This window comes from Miscanthus floridulus, chromosome 6 (assembly GCF_019320115.1).
Source record: "Miscanthus floridulus cultivar M001 chromosome 6, ASM1932011v1, whole genome shotgun sequence".
Lineage (NCBI taxonomy): Eukaryota > Viridiplantae > Streptophyta > Magnoliopsida > Poales > Poaceae > Miscanthus > Miscanthus floridulus.
In genome coordinates, this window is record NC_089585.1 from 114,933,488 (window position 1) to 114,944,171 (window position 10,684).

At 42.5% G+C, this 10,684-nt stretch overlaps 2 protein-coding genes across 5 annotated transcripts; both read left to right on the forward strand.

The window, feature by feature from the left end:
* The first annotated feature begins 1,785 nt into the window (after positions 1 to 1,785).
* LOC136456667 (exonuclease 1-like) lies at positions 1,786 to 8,105 on the forward strand. Of its 4 annotated transcripts, XM_066456599.1 has the most exons (15): positions 1,786 to 2,354; positions 3,122 to 3,241; positions 3,414 to 3,537; positions 3,639 to 3,776; positions 3,911 to 4,120; positions 4,222 to 4,396; positions 4,635 to 4,708; positions 5,128 to 5,242; positions 5,590 to 5,942; positions 6,057 to 6,111; positions 6,242 to 6,522; positions 6,609 to 6,660; positions 6,838 to 7,048; positions 7,188 to 7,372; positions 7,475 to 8,105. In XM_066456599.1, exons 1-15 carry the CDS (start codon positions 2,194 to 2,196, stop codon positions 7,624 to 7,626), a joined length of 2,406 nt encoding a protein of 801 aa, XP_066312696.1. In that variant the 5' UTR covers positions 1,786 to 2,193; the 3' UTR covers positions 7,627 to 8,105. The 4 variants fall into 4 exon arrangements, with proteins under 4 accessions (XP_066312696.1, XP_066312697.1, XP_066312694.1 ...); XM_066456597.1 differs by having other exon boundaries at positions 1,789 to 2,354; positions 7,188 to 8,103; XM_066456598.1 differs by having other exon boundaries at positions 1,789 to 2,354; positions 6,850 to 7,048; positions 7,188 to 8,102.
* Positions 8,106 to 8,937: 832 nt separating this feature from the next.
* LOC136456670 (uncharacterized protein At1g27050-like) lies at positions 8,938 to 10,323 on the forward strand. The gene is made up of 2 exons (XM_066456605.1): positions 8,938 to 9,391; positions 9,889 to 10,323. The coding sequence occupies exons 1-2, from the start codon at positions 9,044 to 9,046 to the stop codon at positions 10,075 to 10,077; spliced, it is 537 nt and encodes a 178-aa protein (XP_066312702.1). The 5' UTR covers positions 8,938 to 9,043; the 3' UTR covers positions 10,078 to 10,323.
* Positions 10,324 to 10,684: the final 361 nt, after the last annotated feature.

Here is a 10,684-nt window from a genome sequence, read left to right on the forward strand (position 1 = left end):
TTTTTCTCTTTCTTCTTTTCCAAGTTTAAGCATTTGATCATCACCATGCCATCACCATCGTCATGATCTTTGCCATTGCTTCATCACTTGGAGTAGTGCTACCTATCTCATAATCACTTTGATAAACTAAGTTAGCACTTAAGGGTTCATCAATTAACCAAAACCAAACTAGAGCTTTTAATCTGTCCCTAAAAGATGCAATCTTGAGTTTATATCGAGTCAAACATTTTAAATTTTAATAACTAAATTTAAAAATTATTAATAATATTTATGACTCTAAATAGGTGTATTATGAAAATATATTTTATAATTAATTAAATAATACTTATTTGGCATTTAATATTTTTTATAGTTTTAATCAAATTAAAAATGTTTGTGTTAGTGTTTCGAGTAAACACCAACGAGTAAATTTGTGTTATTGCGCGTCTGTCCCGAATGGTGTGCTAAAAAGACACAAGGTTTATACTGGTTCGGACAGAATATCCCTACGTCCAGTTCGTGGCTGCTGTTCGTGTTATTAGCACTGAAAAGTTTATAATAGAGGTTACAAACGGACGAGAAAGGGACAGGTCCCAAGTCTCTGATGAAAATGTCGAATGGGTGCTGAAAGCTTGATTACTGCTCAATTATCTGTGATGTGATGTGTGATGTGTTAAATTGACCCCCTTAGTGGGGGTGCCCTGCCTTCTCTTTTATAGGCCAAGAGAGAGCAGAGATTATAGATGGAAGAAAGAAGAAAAACTAGAGGCAAATGAGGTCCTTCAAAGATGACGGGTCTTCCTTTTCCTCTGTGGCGAACCCCACTGACATGACAGACGGTGTCAGAGATAGCCCCATGCTGGGTGCATGTCTGCTGATCCTGATAGGGTCACGCTGGGCGTCTGTCCGCTGATGATGTCATGTCCTGGCATTGTCAGCAAGTTGTCACGTCCCATTCCGTCTCGACGGACGGCGCGGCGGACCAAGGTGCTGATCCACGGCCATACAGGGAGCAAACGGCGTAGTGACCACACGTCCGTATTGTAGGTGATGCGAGTTTCCTCCTAGCTCGTAGTGGTTGTCGTGAGCTTCCATCAGGATCCACACCCGAGGGCAAATGGTGGCGCCCGCAATACTGTAAGACAAATGTTAGCGCTTACAACACTGTTCGGGCTCTAACATGCTTGGAAGGTCTCAAAACGCCCTTCTTGTCATATCCTGATAGTACTTTCCTGCATACGTGCATGATATGGTCCTCGGTATTGCGGTTGACTTGAGTGCCCCGCCTTATCTGCGCGCGTCGTTAGGAAGGAGTCACATGCAGGCGGCGGGTGAGGCGGAGCTCCCCTCGGGAACCGGGCGAGGTGGAGCCATCCCTCAAACGTCGGGCGAGACGGAGCCAGTCCTCAGACGTCGGGCGAGGCGGAGCCAGCCCTCAGACATCGGGCGAGATGGAATCATCCCTCGGGAGTCAGCCTAAGACGTTCCTAACCCTCGGGGGTCGGACGATCGGAAGAAATGGAGCCTGCGACCTGGTGGTTTGGACGAGGCGGGGTCCACTGGGAAACGTAGTCGCGTTCTTGATCGCTCTGATGAATTGACGTTGATGGGTATCAACTCTTTTTCTTCGGGTACCCTAGTATTAATCCGCGACAGTTTGACTTTTAAAAAACGAGAATTGGTCCTTTTAGAAATGGAGGGACTATTTTACTCTCTTTGTCCTAAAATAAACCATTACTAGAACAACTATAAATTAAACTATCTTAATTTCGACTGATTTTATAGTAAAATGTAATATCTATAAGATCAAATAAAAATTATAAAATATATTTTATAGAATATTTACAAACTTCAAATATTGCATCAACCTTAGAACTTTAGTAGGAAACCAAATCCGGATTTATCACGAACCCAATGTCGATGTGGCTTGCATTCTCGAGGTGAAAAGACGCAAAGGCGCGGCGTTTTCTTTACACTAAAATGGTGTAATGCCCCCTCCCTGATTCGGTGATTCCTCCCTCCCTTCTCATTTCGGCATTTCGGCTTCCCGCGCTCTCCTCTCCTCTCCTTCCTAGAAAACCCACAAAAATCCCTCCACATTCTGGGTTCCACCATCTCAGCGGACTCCGGACTGGGATCAGAGAGGGAGGGAGGGAGAGAGAGAGAGAGTTGAGTGAGAGAGGCGAAGGGGAGGGGGCAGCGGCGGCGGCGATAATGGGGATCCAGGGGCTGCTGCCGCAGTTGAAGTCAATCATGGCGCCCATTAGCGCGGAGGAGCTGCGGGGCCAGACGGTGGCTGTTGACACGTACTCCTGGCTCCACAAGGGCGCTCTATCCTGCGGCGACCGCCTCTGCAAGGGCATCCCCACCACCAGGTCCCCCTTCCGCCGCCCCATTTCTTGGACCAATTCCCGCTCCGATACTGTAGGGTTTCTTGAGCCGTTCCGCCGGCCGCGGTTCACATGATGTGCGAATCGATGAAATGTGGTTCTTTCCGATTGATTTCACACCTGAGCCCTTTGACGTCGTGGCAGTCCTGGGAACGATTGCTTCGTGAGGGCAGGGGTTTTCTTGGTTTGATTCTGTTGTTCGGGTCCGGATTGGCGAAACACTTTTCGGGTGGAGAAAGGAGTGTTTTGCTTACAATTCTTCAAGATTTTGCCCGTTTGTGAGGGGAGATTTATTGTTTGCATTACCTCAGGCATCGTGTAATAGAAATGTATTTCATTTTATTTGGTCATATCGTCGACCAATTTACTGAACTTATCGTCTGCCTTGGTGCCAAGGTTTCGAGCTTGTTTATGTTGGATGGAGGGATGTGTGGCTCTTGGCTTCCATCTGGTGCTGCTTTGTTACAATAACACAATGTTTCAATCTGGGAAAAGTTAGCCCAAAACGTTCTATGTACAGAAGAAGTATCTGCAAACACTAACGTCACAGCTGCCCCCTACCCTCTGTTAACTAGCAGATATTATGGTACAGCTGTGGCCTATAGATATCTTAATATCAGAACTCTTCGATGAGATCTAAGAAGTCTTAGATGAAATAGTGGATCATATAGTTTAAGCACCAATTCTTTTAACATGTTTGGGGTTTTACCATAACCTCACATGTCATGCTTTTCCCCTTGAAATTGAACCAGGCATATCGATTATTGCATGCATCGGGTTAACATGTTGCGGCATTTTGGCGTCAAAACAATTCTTGTATTTGATGGAGGCCTTCTGCCAATAAAGAGCTATCAAGAGACGAAGCGGTCAAGGTATGCTCTAGTTTGGGTTTCAGAAAGAGCCAACATGTTTCAACTGCCAATGAACATATACATTACTCTTACACTATCTTAAGTGGATCTGTTAGGCCTTAAACTCTGCTCTGCTATCCTTATGCACTTTCTCATGTTTTGTAAGTTACCTGCTAAAAATGTCATCCTTCAGGTCAAGAAAGGAAAACCTTGAGCGTGCCAGGGAACATGAGGCTGCTGGGAACTCACGTGCTGCTTTTGAGTGCTATCAGAAAGCTGTTGACATTACACCTAGAATTGCTTCTGAACTGATTGAGGTACAGTTCAAATTCCTTGTAATGTTAACACCTAACAGTTACACCTAGTTAAAATATTTCTAACAGACTTGTTTAAATGCTTCTTAAAATATGCAATGCAGGTACTGAAGAAAGAAAAGGTTGATTATATTGTTGCACCTTATGAAGCAGATGCGCAAATGACATTCTTATCTGTTAATAAACTTGTTGATGCTGTGATCACTGAGGATTCAGATTTGATACCATTTGGTTGTTCTAGAGTAAGTACACTATTACAACCCTTTGCCCTGTGGCCTGCGCTACATCTTTCATAATCCTCCCATACTCGGCTAGATTTCCTTTCATAGCTTGTTATATGCCCTTTAATAATGTACACCTTTTCTTTAATGTGCAGATTATTTTCAAAATGGACAAATTTGGGCAAGGTGTTGAATTTCAGATTACACGACTAGAGCGAAATAGAGACCTTGACTTTAATGGATTCACAAGACAAATGTTACTCGAGATGTGTATTTTAAGTGGCTGTGACTATCTCCCCTCATTGCCAGGAATGGGCGTGAAACGAGCTCATGCACTCATCCAAAAGCTAAAGTGTCACGAGAAGGTAAACCCTATCTTCTGTGTGTCTGTTGCACATGCTACCATTGTGCCTAGTTAGAACTTAACAGATGGTGAAGGGAGTTTCAGCGACATGTATAACTGCAGGTGATCAAGCACCTGAGGTATGGTGCTGTTTCTGTTCCACCTCAATATGAAGAGGACTTCAAGAAGGCAATCTGGGCATTTAAGTTCCAAAGGGTCTATGATCCTGCTACAGAAGATATTATTCATTTGTCAAGTGTGCCTCATGACCTCATTGAAGATTTGGAATTTTTGGGCCCATATCCTTTGCCAAGCTTATATTTAGATGTTAAAGCTCTTTCATATGAGATTATCCACTGTTCTAGATGTTGTGAAGCTGTTTCCTGAATTTAGTAGGCCACTCTGTCTAATGACCATTGCAGTTAAGTTTAGAAATAAGCTAGGGGCATTGCCTTGCTAGCTTTTCTTAATAATTCAAAAAAAGTTCAAACTCGAAGAAACTCATGAATTAGGGCTTTTCCTTAATTATTCTTTTACATGGTTACCGCAGAATATTGCCAAAGGCATTGCTCTAGGGAACATTGATCCACTCACAAAGGAACCATTCGAGGTATCCTATCTCCTTTCGGAAAGAATTTGGACTGATCCACATTTATGTGAACTTTATGCTCCCCCCTACTTTCTATCATATTATCTCTCTCTCTTCAAGCACAAATCTAATTTCATTGCACACTACATATGAAACGTGTGCACTTTAAGACAAACAAATTTACACAGGAAAGCACAACATAACTACATGAAAATATGGATGAACCGACCAGGAGAGTTTATGGAGATGCAAGAGTATTTTGTTAGGGAGTGTATATGGACCATAGATGGTCACAGTTTCATTTTTTTTTTGGGTTGTTGCACTACATACACTTTTTGTGTCACTTCTTACTGTATACTACTGACATGAACTTAGTTGTCAGGACATGTGAATTACCAATATTTACTTGTAGCCTTTTTTTCTTGATTGCTTTCTTGCAGATCAAACCAGAGTCTGTTCATAAGGTTTGTCCAACCAGAGAGCCTATTGCACCTTCAAATGGGAGGAAGAAGCTAGAATTGCCTGTGCAGAAAAATATATTGACCAACTATTTCTGTATCCTCTCAACATATTGCAATTTCAGTCATGAATACGTCACATGAATCAAATTTGCTTACTAATACTGAACTCCTATCAACATATTATATAAAAAAATCACAATAATATAAGTGCCTTGAGCTCAGTATTAAAGTTGTGTTCCTAGACATATCTTAGATTATTTAATAACAGCTTATATTTTCCCTCGGTATTTTAGCAGGCAGGGCTGTTGACATAATCTGTAAATTTTTTTAGTGGCATAATATTCACACCAACTTTGTGATTTGGTTCATTACTTTATTTGAAAACTTGTAAACAATAATCAACTGGCTGTTCCTGTTGGGTTACCCTTGACTTTTTCTAAGGCTTAGCATCCCTTGAGGCAAAACGGAAATTCAGGGCACCTAAAGTAACACATAAGCAACAAATATTGAATGAATCTTTGCCTAGCCCTCAAACTCAAGGCTCTGGTACCCCTGATTCAGTTGAAGATACTATGTTGCCAACAGATCACATCCAAGCTTCTCAATGTAGTTCTGAGCATTTAAGCTCTGAACCTCCTCAAAATGACCCAATCAGTGTTAGCTCTCAGTGTAGCTCTGAGCGTTTCAGCTGTGAGTACCCCCTCGACGATTCAGCCAATAAATCACCTCAGTGCAGTTCACTTGATGGTGGTAGTGATCCTCCTTACAAGGATACGAGCATTAAAGACAGAAAGGTATTTGGTACTTCCCATCACTTCATCATCTAGACATATCCAATGCTGTCCTGTTCATTAACTCATGTAGTAGCCACATTTCTATCACCCTCAAAGCTTGTTTGTGCCATTCAGGTTGAGGCTGATTACGGCAACGAAAATACAATACCTACAAGTCCTTGCTTAGTGGGTAATACTTCTGATTTGCATAGTTGATTCATGATTCAGTCTGCAAACCATGATCTGTATCATTTGGTTATACAAAATCAAAACAATCTTGTCATTGATTCTTAGCTTGTGTGTGTATTCTCTTTTTCTAGGAAATTTGCCCTGGACATCAGAGCCATTTTTACTTCCCCATAACATGGGACCATCTTTACCAGTTCAACATTATACTGAAAGCATTGTGGCCTCTAAAAATAATGACATTACTGCAAGGAGTTCATACTTCAAAACGGTAAATAAGAGAATTTGCACAGATCAAGAAGACCAGTTAGATGATGACTATGATGTTGGTACTGGTAATCTTTCTGGAGATCAACTGAGGAAATCTGGCATGTTGAAGAGAAGAAAGCTTTCTGGCATCCAAAATTTCGAAGATGTATTTTTCTTCTTTTGAATCATGATATAACAACTAGCACCTCATATCACAGTATATAGCTGGTCCTAAATATGCTGTTTATGCAGGAAACTTTACAACCGATTCATTCTGACGATAGTCCACCAGTCGTTGATGAAGGTAACTATCTACCTTTTCTTCTAGTTGATAAAGTCCAATAAGTTAGAGATGCAACCTTGGTGCATCATATCCTGTAACAGTCTTAGGTGCCTTCTTGATCTTCCATGTAGTTTCTTCCTGTATTGTGATATGTTTTTTATGTATTAAACTATATTAATTCATTTGTCTTGATCTAAGAAACTTCTGCAGGTCATGATCCTGATGATACAAATATAAGAACTGAAAGAAGATTTGGATGCAATGTTTCCCATGTGAATACATACAGTGGAATTGCAGAAAAATCAATGGATAAGTTTGCTGCATTGGTATCATCTTTCAGATACCCTGGTCCCCGTGCCAGCGGCCTTCGTGCTCCTTTAAAGGATGTGAAGAACACACTTTCTGTGAGGTATGCAGCTCTAGAACCTTTTTTCAGAGATTTAAAACTTCTAAGGAAGTTATTAAGTATGATTGGTTTACTTACTGGAGACAGTAAAGTCTTGTTATGAGTAAGTATTTATTTTTTATGCCATGGTTATTTGCTGCAGATCTATTCTCAAAGCTCCAGAACAAGGCACATTCAGACGCACAGCAAAGAAAACAGGTCTAGGGCCCCCTTCAAAAAGCAGATATACAAGTGATGATAAGGAAAGTGCTGCCAGCCCCCCTGATATTAGCACATTTGCTTATAGGCCTATGAAAACTGCTGCTTCTGATCAAGGCAAAACCACAGGTAAAGCTACAGACACTACTGATGGCCCTGCTGATCTGGGAACGTTTGCGTACACATCCGTGGCACCCACTGTCTGCTATCCTGATCGGAGCAAATATGCAGGCACAGCTACGAGAATTGCAGACAGCCCTCCTGATCTGAGCACATTTGCATATAAACCCGTGAAAGCTGCAGTCAGAAATTTGGATGGGAGCAGATTCACAGGGACAACACTGAAAGCAACTCGAGGGCCTTCTAGGAGCCAATTCAAATAGAACCAGTGCCGCACATGTTTGCTCTCCTAATCTGACCTGAAATAGGGGAGGTTCAGCAGCAGCAAATGCTGTGGCAAAAAGAAAATACCCTCTGAATCAGAGCATTTCCATTTGAGTAAAAGGAAGCGTCGTTGAAGATAGTTGACAATCAGACCCTGGAGGACCGCGAGTGGCTGCAGAGGTTCCTTTGTTTCAGAGCCCCTCTGTAGTTCATCAATGACTAAAGGGGCCGCTGCTAGTAGCAGGAGCTCTTCATTTCGAGCTCATCTTTTGTACTGCTCATTTGCTTGCCCTGCAGCAGGAGCCCCTATTGTTGCATTGAAGAAAGCAATCTCATTTGCGACTGTATTGAACTGTAGTTAAGATACTACTTGTATGTTCATCCTTGTAAGTATGAGCATGATTCGGACGGCATCATTGAGGTTTCTTGACCATTCCTGAAAGATAAAAGTCGGCATTGAAAAAGAAGAAAAAACAGTTTGTACGGTGTTGTCCCCGCTATAGTTTTGAGTCTACAATTTGTTTATTGTTGCATTCATTCTCAAGGTAGGCAAGCGAACACTCTGAATTCTCCAAATCCAAACAAAGCAAAATAAAAAAGGTAAAAAGGAGGGATATTATAACAGAAAATATCATTAGAAGAAACAATGAGAAAAAAATTTCAGCTACAATTTGCAGTTGTGTTTCTTGTATCCATTGATTTGCTGGTCTTGCACACGAATCTCAGCGCATCTGGCTGTACCTGCCCTGAATTCCGCTGTCTTTTCTAGCTCTGGGCAAAAAATACCGAGAACCGAACCGAAACCGAATTTTTCAATACCCTATTCGGTTTCTAATTCCTAGGAACCGAAATTCGGGAACCGAATTTACCAAATTATCTGAAATGTTCTAAGTTTAAGTGTTGTTATATTATTGATTGTACTATTATAGACTATTATATTATGTATTTGTGGTGTTCACTCTTATAGTCTTGTGGACTTTTATATGTATATTTATTTTGCACTATTATTCTCTATGAAATCATTGCGTGTTCGCTTGGCTGATAAGCCATGGCTAAAAGTACTATTGGCTGATTTGTTATGAGAAAAAAATATTATTTATTGACTAAAAAAGTACGGCTTATAAGTCAAGCGAACATGGCACATGTCAAAATTAGCTTTTGAACCTACTATTATATGTCTGTGTGAGTACTGTTCGGTAACCGAAACAAAATATCCAAACCGAATTTCGTCGGTACCATTTTTTTTGAAGGAACCGATCCATCCCTATTTTCGACCGACCGGATTTCTGTAGAACCGAAGATCGGTTCGGTATTACCGAATGCGCAAATTGAGTCTTTCGTACTCCCGAATCCCAGGCTTCCAGCACCAGCAGCCTCATCTGTGCGACTGAGTAGTGAGTACTGACTCACGCGGCCATGACACGGCGCCGCCGGGGCAAGCGCGGGCGCACGAGCCCAGGCCCGCCGCCGAAGCGCCGCCGCGGAGGCGCGCCGGAGATAGAGTCAGACGACTACCCTGAGCCCGTTCCGACTCCGGCGCCTGCTGCTCCCCAGCCATCTTCGGTGATGGTCGCCGGGCTGCCGCCCGGCTGTGGCGTGCTGGAGCTCAAGTCACGGCTGGAGGCGTACGGCCCCATCGCGCGGGCCCGCGTCGACCCCTCAACGGCCACCGGGTACGTCACCTTCCGGTTCGGTGCGGCCGCCGTGGCCGCCATTGCCGCGTCCCTCGACCCCGGTGGCGGCATCGCCATCGGATCCAAGAAGGTAATGAAGGCAATAGATGACTTTATTTTGTCCCTAATAAATAAGCTAGGTTTCCTGAATTATGATGCAACGTTGTTCGATTAAATGGTAGTAGCGCAATTATTTTTCCTCGATTGTACACACGACAGCAGACCTGAATTGGGGTCGAAACACCACATTGAAGAAGAAAAGATTATTGCTAAGTTCATTGTCCCAATTCATGTCAAGCACATCGGTAGTGTCATGTAGGAGTAGAAATTTGTTAAGTAATATAGCTTCAAAAGCTTCAGAAATGGCTCGTTCGGCTGCTTTTGAGCACTGTAGCAACAGTGCCTGTGTCTGCAGACCATCCGAGAGTAGTATAATGCTTGGTGGGCTGAAGTATTTGCGTTATGGTTGCTCACAAGTCACATTTCCCATCTCAATATCTATGACTAGTCGGTGTTCAATCTCAAATTCTCCAAACTATACACACGTTTACCTTGGGGTAACATTGTTTTTCCTTTCATGCGATACAGGTTTTAGTTGTACAGGCCAGTGAGGCACCCCATAATAACTCAATAAGGGCTGCTGAATCCGCAGGGCGATCGTCGCACGATGCAACTGTGAAGAACGTGACTGATAATTCAGCCATGCTGAGCTCCAAAGCAGCTTCTGGAGCGACTTACAAGGCGCGAGAAATAGTCGCCTATGATGATCTGTTCTAGATTTCTATTAGTAAAGTAGTTTTCCGAGGGACAAACCAGTGTTGTCGTCTTTGTACAACCTATTAGGAACATGAGAGCTGCGCACGTGAGCCTCTGTAATCTTAATTAATCTAGGCCACAATGTTGCGTTTACTCCTAGTGAACAACTTTTTCCTCTCTTCAATGTTACCATTCATGAAGAGCTTTCGTGGAAACATGGAGTTTCCATGTGCCTTTGTGGTTCATGTTACAATGCAGAATTAAGATGCAACAAAAAAGTGCCACCAAATTCTGAAGTTTTAGGCCCTATTTGGGAGGGTCAGCTCTAGCTCCTGCTAGAGTTAGCTAGAGTGGACGGAGGAGTGAACCGGTGAAGAATAAAACTGGATAACCATAGTCGTGTAGGCATTCTGTCACTCAACATTTTAAAAGCTTAGAAAAACAGAAAAAAGAGGTTAGATGAAATTAAAATGATTCAAAGCATGGTGACTGTTTCCATTTATGCTCCTTTGAATTACCACTGTTATATTTTTTTTCTCGAACACGCAGGAGAATTGCACATCATTTTATTAAAAAAGAATGTACATGAGTGTAAGGGGAGAAGAGTCCCCAAACAAACACACCCACA